A 15,973-nucleotide genomic window follows, 5' to 3' on the forward strand; every position below is an offset into this window, starting at 1 on the left:
TCATGAAATAAGACTTCACAGGCTGTGTGCCCAGTCTGGTTTATTAAGTAAGCTATCATTAACCACAGTACAGCAAAACAGCAGCAGCAAATGCAGTTGGAAACAGCTAGATTATTCAAACAAGTATCTGTTTTAACAATTAGAAACACACAGGAACATGACTGCTTGCAAGAAACACAACAAGGTTTTGTAGGCTAATCAGTGGATTCCACAATTATTCAAATACTACTTAATGCCCCAATATTGGGCAGAGACCATTCTGTTCCATGTCTTCTTCCTCTTGGCATTCTTCAAGAGCCAGCAACCTGAAATGGAAGCAAAGTACGGTCAATCCAATATATCATTGATCTTTCCACTAACCCTCAATGGAGCTGGCTTAGCTGCTTATTTGGTTAACTGCAAGCCCATGGAGGACAGTTCTTCTAAATAACTATTGAACTTTGTAATAGATATTTTCCCCAAATCTCTCCAATGAACCACCTTCCATCTAGTCCGTGTGTGTGTGTGTGTGTGTGTGTGTGTGTGTGTCAAACTCGTTTTCACTGAGGGCTGCAACAGGGTTGTGTCTGACCGCATGGGGGTGTGGCCAACTCAATGTCACTCGTATCGGGAGCGTCTTGAGATGGTCCGAGCGCTCTGCCAATGAAAATGAAGCTCCTGAGCTCCATTTTCACTGGCAGAGGGTTGTAGGAGGCCATCGCAACAGAAAACAGAACTCGGGAGGTCCGTACAGGGCCTTCCCCCAGCTGTTTTCACTGGCAAAAGGCACCGCAGGGCGGTCCTTTGCTGTTTTCAGAGCGGGCCAGATCTAAGCACCTCACGGGACGCATCTGGCCCACGAGTCTTGAGTTTGACTCCCCTGAATTTCTGACCATTCTTTCATCCTAAATGTTACACGTCCACCCGCTTTTGACTCAACGGACGTGTCTCCTCTCGTATAGATCACAGAGAGCTCCAGGTACCCCTGGCTATCCTACAGAGGATTTCCATATAAGGTCACCGCGTTAAGAGCTGCCTGTTCAACTGGCACACAGCCCTCTTTGAAATGACCTCCTGTACAGCTTCTTCTCCACAGCCTTCCGTTTCTTTTACCTTTGGCTCGAAGTCCACTTTCATCCAACTTTGCAGGTTCCCACCGAGATTTCCTTGGTATTTCGGTAAAAGCTCTCTGTTGCAAACAGTAAAAATGTGGTTAAGCATCAAGTTACGGCAAGTGGATCTTAAATCTCTTGAGTTATTAATCTGTTTTAGATGAGAACATAAGCAGAACTGAGATACAAGGGAAGATGATGCAGGAAACTACAGACATCCTTTAAGTTTGCAGCTTTTAAACTCTGGGCCTCAATTCTTAATTTTTTCACCTAATGTTCCCACCAGATTTATTGCTACCAAGGCAGCAATGTAAAAATCTAGAGGAGTTGCTTTATGGTCACGTCCACAGCATACGAGAAATAAAATTTTCTAGCAGCCTTGGTAGAGACCAAGTCCAGGTAGTCTTCAACATACAATGGCAATTGAGCCCAAATTTTCTGTCGTGAAATGAGACACTGGCTAAGTGAGCTTTGTCCCATTGTATGGCCTGTCATGCCTCAGGTGTTAAGTGAATCACTGTAGTGATAAGTTAGTAAGTGAACCGGTTAAGTGAACCTGGCTTCCCCGTTGACTTTGCTTGGCATAAGGTTGCAAAATGTGACATGACTCTGGGACACAACAACGTCCATAAGTATGAACCACATCTGAATTCTGATCATGTGAGGCTACAAATGTTGTTAACTCTGAAAAAAATGGTCATAACTCAGTTTTTTCAGTGCTGTTGTGACTTTGAACGGTCACGAAATGAATTGTTGTAAGTTGAGGACTGCCTGACCACCTGTTGGGTGCTTGACAATGGGCCCACATTTATGGCTTTCTGCAGTGCCCTGCAGTCAGATGATGGTTTTATGATGGTTTTGCCAAAAGCCAGCATTTTCACCAAAAAACCCCAGCCCCATTACTGAACTGTTCCAAGTTTGCTTTAATGCCTATAAGTGGCCGCTTTAGGACTGCTGCGTTTGCTTAACCTACACCACACACACACAAAAAATGTAAAAATTGGGTTGGATAGATGGGTGATCCTATTTACGATTGTCATGACTTACAACCATGATGGGCTATTAACAGTCATTGATCAAAGGCTACCTGTAAGATATTATGATCTAAAATAAAGAGGTTATTATTTCAGCGATTTAGCTGTGCATTTTCACTTGCTTGTTTCAATGCGAAAACTGAAAGGAACATTCTGCTATTATCTATTTAAGATATTTGAAATATACCACAAGAATGCTTTCATATTCTCCATCCTTGTAGTATCTTCCCAGAATTTAGGATGCTGCAATGGTATTTTCTTCAAGGGAATGAAGGTCTCTTGTTTTATAGTATTTCGTCATCTTGAAGTGTTTGAAGAAATCCAAATTTCAGGCCGAAGGTGGGATTATATGGCCAGCAAGGCTCTGAAGGCTACAATCAAAACTAAAGGAGGCAAAATTGGTCACATTACCTTTTCACGGACACCTTTTCAGAAGAGTCAGCACGACTGATGTCACGTCCCCCCACCTGCAGAGTGAGAAAAGCGTATCTTCATGGCCATTCTTTAGGAGGAATCCTGGGACTATCCTACGATCTTTATTGTCTTGTAATTTGACTGCACCCATCAAACACAGAGATCAATGGGTAAAACGAAATCACAAGTTGGTCACTTTATGAGGCGTTTCCAACGATAAAGAACCAACAGTTAGGCTCTATCGGGATAGACCTCAATCTTGGTTTTTCAATATTGTTATATCTAGACAGGTTCTGTCCACCATTTCGGGACTCTGTTTTATCGGAATCGGATATCTCTGATGTAAAGACTTCATTACATTTTATCCCCTCCAGCTCAGCATCATCTACTTCCAGTCTACAACACATTCAACAGTTCCAAGAAAACTCCACACCCATTTGCGCTACTCAGGTGACCCTGAGGACACAGATAAACCTCCAAGGGGCCTCAATGTCTCTCTGAAAGAATGCAAATGACCAGCTGTCTACAAGGGATATAAATCCTTCCAATCCCCACGATCCAGTCAGAATCCGATTGGACTTTCTGGTTTTTCTTTGAAGACGTTTCGCTTCTCATCCAAGAAACTTCTTCAGCTCTGATTGCCATCCAGCTCTGGATGAGAAGCGAAACGTCATCAACTAAAAATGTTCGGGCAGGTGTATAAAAATCCAGCCAACATTCAATGTACTGCTCATAATTTGAAAGAGGAAAAGAAAACGAGATTCCATACTAGGCCGTGCCTGTTTTTTTCATTTGAAGTGGCTGCAGTTCACTTATGCTGTGCGCTCAACCAGGGAAAACCAGCTGTCAATTTGCAGGTACAGAAAAACATACAATGAATAAGTGCGCAAGGCTATCAGAGTTACAGTACATTCTTCTTTTCCTATAGTCATAGAAAACTTCAGCTATCAATTTCAACTACTTTGCAAAAGTATTCAAAAAAATTTATTACCGGTTCTGTGAGTGTGGCTCAGTGGGCGTGGCTCGATTGTCATGTGACTGTGGGCGTGGCTTGGCTGTCAGGTGATTGGATGGCATGGTCAAGTCGACATCACTTCCTTGCCCTAATGACCTAACAAAAAGATATACAAAAAGGTATTTATTACTTTCTGCATTTAATACTCAAGAATAAAAGTACACAAAACAATAAGAGGTATACAAGTACTTACATAAGAACAATAAAAGTGCTATTTGTCTTTAAGGTATTTCCAAATCGATGTTTGATTGGCGAACTCACTTGCACTTTTTTTCACTTTTACTCAAGCATCGTTGGCTGTGTGATGTGTTCTCAACCATTTTATGACTGTAGGAACAGGGTCCCAGAGTGAAAGTGGGACTCAAAAGAAGGGGTGGAGCAGGATTTCCGCTCCGCAAGAGCAGCGGCGACCAAGTTTTTAGAGCTACTGACATATCCGGAAGAATAACAGGACTATAAAGAAAAGGAGATGGGAGTTAGAGGAAAGCCTAGACTAAATAAGACTATGAGGAATATGCTAACTTTCAGCATTTAAAAAGAGACCAGAAGAATGCATACAAAAGGGAAGTGACTGATGCAATATTTATAAGGATTCCATAAGGGTCCCTGTGATATTCAGGGAAGACATTAACCAATTTGAATGTGGAAGAGTGAAAAAAGAAGAGAAATATTTTTGGTGAACTTGGAACTGTACATCTATCCAGATATTGTTTTTGAAAAGGGCTTAGTGACTTGATGGGTTTTGGGGCCTTGGTGGATTACAAATTCTAAACTGCAAAAGGATCCCAAAGCACTACAATAAGAACAGTGTGGATTAATTTAATGTGGATTACAAATTTGACTGCTGAAGAAATGGAAGCAGCATTTACCCTTAAGACTTACGAGTAATCATTAAACAACACTTAATTATTGTGTTATTAACTTTGTAATCATATATATATGCATGCTTTTGAGATTGTGGGTTTATCTTTGATCTTTATTGATATCTATATTAATATAATTTTAGAATTGTAAATGGTACACTAAGGGTGTGGGAAATAATCTTTAATAGTATAAAAATAACTATTGTGTTTGCTAGTTTGGAGAAGCACTTTTGGATTATTAGAGATGACAAATACATCTAACATATTGGTCCAATCTTTGGACACGTGAATACCTTTCTCTTTTGTGAAGTCATGTTTTGTACAATACTTGCAACCTATGTTTCTCTTTAAAATTGTTATACTGTTGCATGTCCAGCAGTCAGGAAGATTACTTTCAGGATCTTAATCACCAATAGTAAGAGTTGTTGCTTTCTCCAAGTTCGAGTGGTGGTGCTTGTGATACAATTCTGTTGTATCTGGTTCCAATCGTTGATCAAACTCTGTTGCCTTTTCATCCTGTTAAAGGCTACTAACTGCAAAAGAAATAAAACAATATTGTACTTTGGACTCGATTGTGGTTTGGACTACAGGTAACGGAAGGGATCTGTTTTCACCCAACAATGTACAGTCTTTTCATCCAAGGAGCAGAGATCAGTAATATTTAGTCACTCTCAGTGTCTGACACTAGTGTTTCAAAGATGTCATAGAAGAGGAACAAGTTTCACCAGACAAGACTGAGACTGGGCTGAAAGTGGATTTAAGAATAACAACAGATATACCAGTAAGCTTGATTGATTTTAACATAGCTCCCCCGACCCTATTGCCAAACTAATTTTTTCTGCAAAATTTTACTTGCTACAGACTCTTTATTTAAGTAACTGCTGCTCTAGGTCTGGTTTTTTTAGGAACCAATCTCCAGGGAAAATATATTCCATTGAAACAAGCAGCTTAGTAAGACTTTCTCCTGTTCTTAAACCAGGAAGAAAAGACCAGTCTATGTCACATAAACATTCCTTTTCTCCTGGTCTTCCTCTTCCCCATAGGATCTTTTTAAATGGCGGGCCATATTAAGCTTATTTTCGAAGCTATAGGAGAGCTTCCATTTATTTAAGCTAAAATGGTAGCAAAAAGAAAAAAAGATTGATTCCTTGTGGGGGGGAGGAGAATATCTCTTGAAAAGAGCTGAAGTTGAAATGACTAGAGATAGAAAGACCAGGGGGAAAAAACCCCATAAAAATCGAGAGAAAAACAGGTCGTCCCCCCAGCCATTTGGAAAACAGGAAAAAAAAAACCTGGTTTCCCCATATATTTTTTTGTCCCAGGTTTTCCCATCTCTAGTCATCACCATCGCCCATTGTCCACCCATCCCACCGGATTCAGGGCGCTCTGTTCAATGACTTCCCTTTGTATCAAGAACCAATTATGCCCCCTTGGTAATCTCATCACCTGCTCAGCAATACAAAATACTCCCAAGGAATGTTGTTTTCTACAGCCAAGGCCCAGAAAGTCAACACGGTATTGGGGTAGAAAGGCTACTTCTGTCGCCTTTGTTCAGAATGGCTGTTACATCATTCTCTCTTTTCAGAGCAGTTGAACATCTTGCCAATCATCATGACAATCCCATCCGTCTTACGAAAAGAACCTCAATTTTCACGCCGGGCTTTGGCGCGACGTTATTTGTCATTTTAAAAGCCCTTCTAGGATAACGCAGTAGATTCCAAAGTTATCTACTGTTCTCTTAGTAATGGGTATCGGTTTCAGAATTAATTATTTCAGTATCTTACCAAATCAGCCATAGATGTCGACGGAAGAGAATATCTGTAGCTCAGGGTTCAACGGTGGAGCCCTTGATGCTTTCCAAGCTTCATGGTTTTCTGGCAGATATCTCATTACCAAACTAGGTGACGTCATCAGTTGGCGTAGGGCTTGTTCTCATTTTATATTCTAGAGTGCCTTGCGTTATCAGAGTTGGTAGGAGGGGCCTTGGTAGGCTGCTGTCAGCTTGTCCGTCATGTTCCTTGACTGGGGGCATTGTTTGCTTCTTGATGGTTGGTCTAATGTTAATCTTGGTGTTCTGTGTTCATCAGGATGTTCACTGATGGTGAGGAGTCTTCAGACTGCTAATTGGCATTTATGGACATGAACTGCTAGACTTCTGCCTGTTTATCCGGAGTGGCTGTTATGGGCCTTGCAATATATGTTGTAGATGATTCCCATTTTTTCTTCTGGGGCTGCCAAGTCCTTCAGTTTACTTGTTTTGGAGGGCTTTGGTCAGTTGGTGTGCTGCAATGACCCCATGTGGTTGTTGGGTTTGTTGTTGGATCAGTGTAGTGGCTTTACAACAGACGTGTATTTCTAATTTGCCATTCCTGCCTCTGGAACGAAGATATCCATGAAAGGTAGCATGGCTTTCTCCCCCTTCCCTGGTGAATTTAACTCCTTGAAAATGATGGGAGGGTCCTTGGATGGTCCCCAGCTGGCCCTTTTAAATCATGACAAAGGTGTCGCCTACGTACCCAATCTATATTTTGGGTTGCACGTATGGGCGTGCTAGCGATATCAGGGGTTGGATTATGGTCTCTGCTATTACTTCTGAAAGTGGACATCCTGCAGGGGGTTCCTCTGATCTGTTGATATACGTGTCATCCGAACTAAAAGTACCTGGTTAGGCAAAAGATTGACACGATCCACATTCCTGATTATTTCAATTTTCAACATGATCTGCTAGACTTCTGCCTGTTTATCCAAAGTGGCTGTTATGGGCCTTGCAATATATGTTGTAGATGATTCCCATTTTTTCTTTTGGGGCTGCCAAGTCCTTCAGTTTACTTGTTTTGGAGGGCTTTGGGCAGTTGGTGTGCTGCAGTGACTCCATGTGGTTAACAATTTGTTGTTAGGTCAGTGTGGTGGCTTTACAATAGACGTGTATTTCTAATTTGCCATTCCTGCCTCTGGAACGAAGATATCCATGAAAAGTAGCGTGGCTTTCTCCCCCTTCCCTGGTGAATTTAACTCCTTGAAAATGATGGGAGGGTCCTTGGATGGTCCCCAGCTGGCCCTTTTAAATCATGACAAAGGTGTCATCCACGTACCCAATCTATATTTTGGGTTGCACGTATGGGCTTGCTACCGATATCAGGGGTTGGATTATGGTCTCTGCTATTACTTCTGAAAGTGGTCATCCTGCAGGGGGTTCCTCTGATCTGTTGATATACGTGTCATCCGAACTAAAAGTACCTGGTTAGGCAAAAGATTGACGCGATCCACATTCCTGATTATTTCAATTTTGGGTGTATTTTTTGAGGTGAGCACTGTCATGGATTATTGGCTAATTTTGGATCCATCAATGTAAAGAAGAGCTGTGACATCAAATGACAGGGATTTTGTCTTCACCTGTGTGTGTGTGTCTTTGATTATTTGGAGGCACTGTGGTGAGCAGTTGTTGGGAATATCTGGTTCACTCTGGGAGGTATCTGAGCCTTTCAATCAATCCTTTAGCCATGTTGTAGATTGAGCTTCCTGGTAATGATACAACTGAACAAACAAAAGCATGCCTGGCCAACAAACTCTGGGGCATCCACAGAAGTGTAAGAGGAGGGGTCCACTACTTTTCATTCGCCACTGGTCTTCTTTGGTGATTTCTTGGTGAGGTTGCTGAGCGTTCCCTTGATCCAGATGATTCGTTTTTTTTCTATCGGACAGGTGTTTGCCAAGATGTAAGTTTGTCTTTTAATCATTCTTTTGCTTTTTGTATATATTTTGAAGTAGTCATGTAACCCTCGTTTCAACGTTCATCTTCTGGAAGGATGATGATAATTTGGCACCGTTTTTGAGAGCTGCTCAATCTTCTGCTCAGAGTTGGTTTTGTTCGTATCTTCTTTCTGATGGTTTTTTTTTTTTGTGGGGGGGAGGGTGTCTCTGTGAGGAATCCTGTAGTTTTATAAATGCTCCTTCTAAGTCTGGCAAAGAATTCTAGTTGACTGGCATCCCCTGGGTTGTCGTTTAAGCCTTAGTGTAGGATGTTGGCTTCTGCAATAGATAGCGGGTGGCCTGGACCAGCCATTCCTCTTTGATTCGGCAGTTTAGTTTGGCTTCCCTTTCTCCAGCTTGTCTTGGGGAAGCAGTCTTGACCGTGGGTTTCTCAGACTTTCTACCTGCTCTGGTGTGGTCTGTGCTAGTTGTTCTTTGAAGTTCTCTATGGTGTGCTGGCATTTGTTTAGTCTGAAATGTGTATCTGGGATCTTCCACCATGGATCAACAGCACGGCAGCTTGAGATCCATCATCAACCATAGATGCATACTTTGGAATCCTTTAAAAAAAAAGAGAGAGAAAACGTTTGCTTTGTCTAAATCTGGTAAGCTTTCCTCTAATGTAATTTATTTTTTCTTCCACTTCAACGAATGTGTTTTGTTGAATGGATTTTACCGTGTTACTTTTGGGTAGCAGTGACATAAACCAAACCCTTATCTTATAAGTTACCTTTATCTATTAGCACTAGCCAGCATCAAAAGAGCTGACACAGGGACTAGCCACTCAAAAAAAATACGGAGTTGGTGATGTAACAGACTCTAGCACTGACTCCTATGCCTTCCGATATAGAATAAATTCTTTATTGGGCAAGTATGATTGGACACACAAGGAATTTGTCTTGGTGCAAATACTCTCAGTATACAGAAAAGGAAAGATACATTCGTCAAGAATCATAAGGTACAACACTTAATAATAGTCACAGGGTACAATAAGCAATCAAATCATACTAGGTAACAGTCAATATAGTTTGTAAGGATACAAGCAACAAAGTTACAGTCATACAGCCCCAAGTGGGAGGAGATGGGTGATAAGGAGTGAGGAGAAGATTAATAGTAAATATCTTATTTGGCTAATGAAAACTGCAGAATAAATTTATCCCAGGTCTCATTGTCACCAATATAACTTGTTTTACAATGATGGAAGCACAACCTGTGTTTTCTGTAGCCTCATTGCATCATTCAGCAGACACAAAATGAGATGTGCCCAGATGAAGTACTTCAACAAGGCAAGAATTTAAATTTGAGTCCACAGTGCAAACAGTATCCCCTTCAAAACCGCCCCAACAAACTATGGTATTACCTTCAAAAGATTTGCTCCAATAACCACAGCTTGCTTTTAGTTGCTCCTTGTCGGGATTTTTCTGGAATAGAAAATATTTTACATTATGACATTTTTCAGGAACAGAGGCTGTGTAATGCATGTAGTCCTCAACATACGGCCACTACTGGGTCCAGAATTTCCACTGCTTCAATCGTGTCACTAACTTATTAGCTGCAGTGATTTGCTTAACAACTGTGGCCAGAAAGGTGATAAAATAAGGCAAAACTCATTTAAAAAACATCTCACTTAACAATTTCGGACTCAACTGTGATCGTAAGTTGAGGACTACCTGTAGTCCTTGACTTCCAACAGTTCGTTTAGTGACTGCTTGAAGTTACAATAGCACTGAAAGTTACTTATGACAGTTTTTCACACTTAGGGCGGTTCCTACATCCCCATGGTGATGTGATTTACATTTGGATGCTTGACAACTAACTCATCTTTATGATAATTGCAGTATCCCAGGGTCACGTGATCCACTTTTGTGATCATCTGAAAAGCAGTCAATAGGGAAGCCAGATTCACTTAACACCCATGTTACTAATTTAAGAACTGCTAGGATTCCTTTAAAAGGATGAGAACAGTCCTAAAATGGGGCAATACGTACTCAACAATTTTCTCACTTAACAATATACATTTTGGGCTCAATTGTGGTCGTAAGTTGATGATTACCAGTACTTGGTTTGGCCCAGGAATTGTCTCAAGATGGGGGAGAAAATCCAGGAATAGATGACCTGCTTGTTACACCAGCCACAATAGCACAGTAATATAACAAGGGAGTTCTAAAATTGTTGTGGCCTGTCGGCCGCTGGCCCCTTCGGCAGCCGAATCAGAGGCGGCAGCATGGGAGTCAGGGTCAACATCAAGGCAACCTGAGAGCTCCGAGGAGGAAGAGGGAATGGAGCTGTGTGTGTGTGTGTGTGTATAGGGAGGGGGGGGCGGAGCCTGGGCCATCCGTCAGCCCTCAGAGTGTCAACAGTTCCCAGGTCTGGAGGTGGCTGATGAGGAAGAGGAGGAACGGCTGGGTTCAGTGCCTGACGTGTGGATGCCCCGAAGGCAGAGGAGAGGAGAGCAGTGGAAATCTATGGGCCGGTCCTTGTGACGGAAGAGCCATCAATGCTAGCGAAGCCCCATCCTAGCTCTGGGGATAAAAAGCAGGGGGCAGAGATAAATAGATGTGGCAGACAACTATTAACCTCCCTGCCAGTCCACCAGAAAGCCTACACTTCTAAATCCTGTCTAAAACTTACCCGAATTCTTGCAATCTGCAGCGTGTGTGTGTCTGCTGCTGGAAGAAAGCAAATTCACCTTCCAGGACTTCCTTTGTAAGTATGGGAAGAGATTCCTGGTGTGTTAGGCCAGTTCAGGGGGAAAGGAAGCGAGGGCCACTTTCCATAGGACTTGGGCGACTTGGTAGCCTGCTGTGAGAGAACAGCTGCTGATGCTCCTAATAAAGGGGATGTTTTGTTTACTACAAAGGGCTTGTCGTGTTTGGGAGCTGGGTCAGAACAAAAATGTTGAATTTCCTTTTAGTGCAACACGGATGAACTTTTCGCCTCAACCCACCCTTTTCACTGTTCCTACTTGTCTCAACAAAGATACCAGGTTGCACAAGCACGGCAGCTTGAGAACCAACGATGCCACATGCTGAACTGATCTCGCACTGTTTTTTGAACAAGCCATCAGGAACAACTGTTGGTTGCAGATACCATACAGTGCGGTTATCGTCTCTTCTTTTTTTCAGAGCTACTACAAAGACACACCTATACTGCACAGCCCCAAACCACATATTAAGAAGGGGTGCGAAACGTTTCACGAAGAAGCCGTTTGCATCGCTTCAAACGTTATTCATCTCTGAACCTGATTCTTTCACAATATCCCAATGGATGACAACGTACCTTTTATCTGCTACCAAAATTGGTTTTCCAATCTTCATTTTCCAAGAGTTTGAAAACAAGAATTGTCCATGAATCAGGAAACATTCTTATTAAATATCTGTGAATTATGTTAAGCAATCAAAGGTTTAATTTTACTTTGACATTTTGCCACTTAGAACAGATTAGGTTTAGGATTCTATTCCTAATTCTATTCCTAATTTTAATTCTATTCTTCTAATTCTATTCTATTTCCCCCAGGAAGGCCTGTCATGTCTGTCATAATAGTCCCTGAGTGACAGGTCGAAACTCAAGGAATACCTGTGAAGTTTCTCACACCAGTCACCAGACATTGTTTTCAGATTACTCTAACATTAAGCCAAGACCCAGATATGTTCAGGGGGCTCATCATACGACAAGGACGACCTTGTAAAGTTTCTTCTACCTTTCAACAAGCTTCATTCTTTCAGATTATTCTAAAAGCCCAGATGTTACAATGTCCCTTCCTTTAAGTAACACAGCAAATACAAATTAGCTGTGGGTTGCGAAGAAGGTTGTATTCTTAGCACTGACTCCACGGCTTCAATCTGAGAGGCCAGTCAAAACCTGGAGTTGTGCTGTGCCAAGGTAGAAAAAAATTCTAAATGTCGGAATACATAACAAAACTACAAACAATCTGTATCAAGGATGGACAACGCTGGCCCCTTTACCACCTCTGGACTTCAACCCTGAGACTTCTGGGAATTGAAGTCCACGGGTTCTTAAAGAGGCCGGAGTTGTCCATCCCTGGTCTCTTTATCTTAATCTATGGCAAAAAAAAAAATCAAACCATTTTTTCATCTGCATGTTTTGAGGAAGCTTATTAGCACCCACTTTGAATCAGAAATTAAGATTGTTTGTGTGGGGGGGAAAAGGAGTAATGACAAACTTACTTCTTGCCTAAGTTGAACTGTAGGGTTTCTCCAGCTGGTATAAATGGCCATTTACAAAGCAAAGCAAGAAAATCCAAGGTTGTTTTTTTTTTTACAGACGCTAGTTCTTTTTTTTTTTTTTTTACAGGTAGCGTTATTGTCATGGATTCTTTGGGCTAATTTTGGATCCATGGATGTAAAAAGAGCTGTGACATCGAATGATGAAGGTGCTTTTGTCTTCGCCTTCGATCATGTCTTTATTTGGAGGCTCTGTAGTGAGGAGTTCTTGGAATATTTGCTTCCCTCTGGGAGGCAGCTGAGCCTTTTAGTCAATCCTTCAGCCACGCTGTATGTTGGAGTTCCTGATAATGATACAGCTGAAGGGCTGGCTTGGTCTTCTTTGGCGATTTGTCCTTTCTTGGTGAGGCTGCTGAACGTTTTCATCCAGATGATTCGTTTTTCTGTGGGATTCGTGTTAAGTTTTGTCTTTGAATAATTCTTTTGCTTTTTTGTACGTATTCTGATGTATCTATGATAACCCTTATCATGGATACATCAGAATACATACAAAAAGCAAAATAACTTTTATTAACCTTTATCTGCTGGAAGGATAACGATAATTTGGTGCTTCTTTTGGTTTTTGAGGGCTGCTCTCTTCTGCTCTGAGCTGGTTTTGTTCTTGTCTTCTTTCTGATGCTATCTTGGGTCTCTGGGGAATCCTGTGATTTTAAATGCTCCTTCTAAGGCTGGCAAAGAATTCTAGTTGACTGGCATTCTCCTGGATTATAGTTTAGGCCTTTCTGCAGGATGTTGTGTTGGGCGGTAGATAGTGGGTGGCTGTTGTGGAGTTGTGCTGCCAAATAATGAAAATGGGGAAAAAAACTAAATATCAGAATATCTTACAAAACTACAAAACAGAGTTTATATATTCAGGGGTTGGCAACTTCTGGGAATCGAAGTCCACAGGCTCTAAAGGGGCCAGAGTTGCTTACACCTGGGTCTATATCAACCAAACAGTTGCAGAAAAATCAAAACTCTGTTTTCCTGCTGGATGTTCTAAAGGTGCCCATTAGCCTCCACTTTGAATCAGAAGGATTTTCTGTGGGGGAGAAGGGAATAATGCAAACTCACTTCCTGCCTAAGCAATAGCACTTAAGACTTATATACCGCCCTCTCTAAGCAGTTTACAGAGTCAGCCTGTTGCCCCCAACAATCTGGGTCCACATTTTACCCACCTCGGAAGGATGGAAGGCTGAGTCAACCTTGAGCCTGGTGGGATTTGAACTGCCAAATTGCAGGCAGCTGGCAGTCACCAGAAGTAGCCTGCGGTACTGCACTCTAACCGCTGCGCCACCGCGGCTAAGCTGAATTGCACATCTTTTCTTTACCAGATAGCATTGATGGCCAATTACAGTTCTTTGTCTTCCATAGCCGCAATGGGATTGCATTGCACTATGTGATAGATGACAGTAGTCCAAGCCACTTTCTGAATTTCTATCCAGTTTACTATTAAAGCCAAAGCTCAGGTACCAATCAGCCCATTCGTTCTTGAAAACTATTAAGGAAGAAACTCAGATCTTAAGTCACTACGTGATGCTACGTGATGCAGATCAAGTACCTGAAAGACAACTATCTGCAGAAATGGACACCATGTTTAACCTGGGGAAGCGGGGAGCTCAGAGCAAAGAACAGCCCCATCAAGCAGATACTGAGGAGAGACTCCAATTAAAAAATTCCACCGTTGCCCTTTGTTGAAACTTTTAGGAGGCCAAGAAAACACAATGAAACTGATCTGAGTGAGGAGAAATTGAGCAAATCTGAAGTACCACAATAGATGTGGGAGGCTGAATGCATCCATTTTCTAAGCTGAGGTATTTCATGACTGGCAAAATCAGAAAAGCTTCTTGCGAAGAACAATCAGCTCAAAAGAAAAATTTTTTGCCTCATCGAGTCGCCCTTAAAACCGTCATTTGAAATGAAATACATACGCATTCAGTGGGTTTGCTAGCTCAAAGACAGAAAAAACAAATCAGGTATGTATCGATTTGCAGCATTATCTCAGGGTCTGCATCATTTACTGAGTCCCTTTTCTTATCAACGTTTTTTCAGGTAGCCAATTCGTTCAAGCCGCCTCAGGCTAACCATTTCCTCTGCACTCAGGTCCCGATCAGTGTTAAGATTTAGTTCATATTGGAATCATTTAGCAGTTGAACTAAAAACAGTCATCATGGGAACAGCAGTGCAGATTTTAAATCCAATTTTGTATGTATGTATGTATCCTAGTTATCTGGATTATTGAATTTAGCAAGCACTACCAAGAATTCAGAAATCATTACTTCATAAATGCAAATTTCGAATAGTTCATTTAATATATTACAATAAAAGGGTGAATGAAAAGTACGCACGCTCATTGTGCCAAAACAGTGATTAACTCATTGTCATGCAAAATTTTGTTCTGAAAAGCAGTTATACAGGTATAAAAGCCACTGCCTGATGTTCGGAAAGAATTATACAGCTAAGCGCCGAGAGGGGAAAGAAAGGAAAATTATAGCTAAATACCTGACTTGTATTTTGCTTGTTTTTAAGACTTTATTTAAGGTAGCTTCGATCTTCAGAACGTTAAAATTTTATTTGCCCTGTCGTCTAGGCATTCCATTTAAATGTCTTGAATTCTAACAAAATTGTCACTCATTTTCTCCTCTGGTACAATTTCTTCTTTTTCTTGGGAATTTTGCAGCTCAAGATGAAACACCTGTTGTCCTGGAAAAGAGAAATCAGCAGGGCATGAAAAAAAAAGAATATTCAAGTTAAGGAAGGAGAAGTAAAAGCCAGAGTGTGACAGAACTAATGAAACAAGCTTTGGTTACTGGCAACTTACCACTATTTTGGCACCCATGTCTTCATTACTAGAGTCCTCGTTGCTGAAACAGAACAATTATCCTATTAAGACTTATTTAGAAAATTTATATACCGGTCTACTTGCCCAAAGTGATTCTAGGCCACTTACAAACAATAAAACACAGTATAAAAATTAAAAAAGAAATAAGCTATGAAGGAGTTTAAAAGTGACATACATGGTCATTAAATGGTTTTAAGTGAAGGACTATCCATACTTGTATTATGTTCAATGGAGAGAATAGGGACAAAGCTGACTACAATTTTGCTTTGGGCAGCTAAATTCTTAATTCCTGAAAATTTGGATACTTTATCAATGGGGAAAAAGGGCCTTCGAGTAAAATTTCATCGGAAGCATTACTCAAAAGGTATTAGATAAAACAATATAGCCTATCAGGATTATATGTTGACACTAAAGAGCCAATTTCAACTATCACACAATTGTGGTTCTGGTCTTTAGGTTGTAAAACCCAATTTAGAAAATCTCGTTATACCTACCTGGTCTCTGCAATGGGAGAAATGGGTCCATCATCATCCAGGTATTTGTGCCTCCGTGATTCCAGACATTCATTTTCAAGATCGCCCACAGCATTCAACTGTGTCAAGGACTTCTTCAAATGATGTTCATATTTCAACATTTCAATGTATTTGAATAATCCCTTCAAAGCTGCATGCTGGGAAGAGAAGGATTTTTTTCTTTTCAGCCACAAACAAAAGCGCAAGCCTAAAACCCACTCAAGTTAAT

General features: G+C 41.2%; 1 protein-coding gene, 1 long non-coding RNA gene and 5 other non-coding genes across 8 annotated transcripts in view; 1 reads left to right on the forward strand and 6 right to left on the reverse strand.

Annotated features, from left to right (window-relative positions):
• Positions 1 to 15,973, reverse strand: part of TAF1D (TATA-box binding protein associated factor, RNA polymerase I subunit D) — a 26,306-nt gene continuing 10,333 nt past the window's right edge. For both annotated transcript variants that reach the window (XM_087937048.1, XM_087937047.1), the window contains 14 exons: positions 15,727 to 15,902; positions 15,212 to 15,254; positions 14,893 to 15,093; positions 12,355 to 13,186; positions 11,447 to 11,543; positions 10,799 to 10,995; positions 9,528 to 9,588; positions 6,202 to 8,727; positions 4,711 to 4,950; positions 3,748 to 4,007; positions 3,531 to 3,650; positions 2,537 to 2,592; positions 1,093 to 1,168; positions 1 to 305 (listed from right to left, as the gene is read on the reverse strand). In XM_087937048.1, the coding sequence (XP_087793174.1) occupies positions 15,022 to 15,093; positions 15,212 to 15,254; positions 15,727 to 15,902 (291 nt within the window). In that variant the 3' untranslated portion in view covers positions 1 to 305; positions 1,093 to 1,168; positions 2,537 to 2,592; ... (7 more) ...; positions 12,355 to 13,186; positions 14,893 to 15,021. The remainder of the gene's footprint in view (positions 306 to 1,092; positions 1,169 to 2,536; positions 2,593 to 3,530; positions 3,651 to 3,747; positions 4,008 to 4,710; positions 4,951 to 6,201; positions 8,728 to 9,527; positions 9,589 to 10,798; positions 10,996 to 11,446; positions 11,544 to 12,354; positions 13,187 to 14,892; positions 15,094 to 15,211; positions 15,255 to 15,726; positions 15,903 to 15,973) is intronic.
• LOC113440521 (small nucleolar RNA SNORA32) lies at positions 1,363 to 1,483 on the reverse strand. Its single transcript, XR_003374736.1, has one exon. It is a non-coding gene; the product is annotated as a small nucleolar RNA SNORA32 (small nucleolar RNA).
• On the forward strand, positions 2,438 to 2,767 carry LOC148125244 (uncharacterized). The gene is made up of 2 exons (XR_015744261.1): positions 2,438 to 2,526; positions 2,610 to 2,767. It is a non-coding gene; the product is annotated as an uncharacterized LOC148125244 (long non-coding RNA).
• On the reverse strand, positions 2,663 to 2,797 carry LOC113440522 (small nucleolar RNA SNORA18). The gene has a single exon (XR_003374737.1). It is a non-coding gene; the product is annotated as a small nucleolar RNA SNORA18 (small nucleolar RNA).
• LOC113440517 (small nucleolar RNA Z40) lies at positions 5,963 to 6,037 on the reverse strand. The gene has a single exon (XR_003374732.1). It is a non-coding gene; the product is annotated as a small nucleolar RNA Z40 (small nucleolar RNA).
• On the reverse strand, positions 11,131 to 11,268 carry LOC113440520 (small nucleolar RNA SNORA8). The gene has a single exon (XR_003374735.1). It is a non-coding gene; the product is annotated as a small nucleolar RNA SNORA8 (small nucleolar RNA).
• LOC113440519 (small nucleolar RNA SNORD5) lies at positions 14,496 to 14,568 on the reverse strand. Its single transcript, XR_003374734.1, has one exon. It is a non-coding gene; the product is annotated as a small nucleolar RNA SNORD5 (small nucleolar RNA).

The sequence above is a fragment of the Pseudonaja textilis genome, chromosome 7, assembly GCF_049901715.1.
Source record: "Pseudonaja textilis isolate UNSWEBS1 chromosome 7, rPseTex1.2, whole genome shotgun sequence".
Taxonomy (NCBI): Eukaryota; Metazoa; Chordata; class Lepidosauria; order Squamata; family Elapidae; genus Pseudonaja; species Pseudonaja textilis.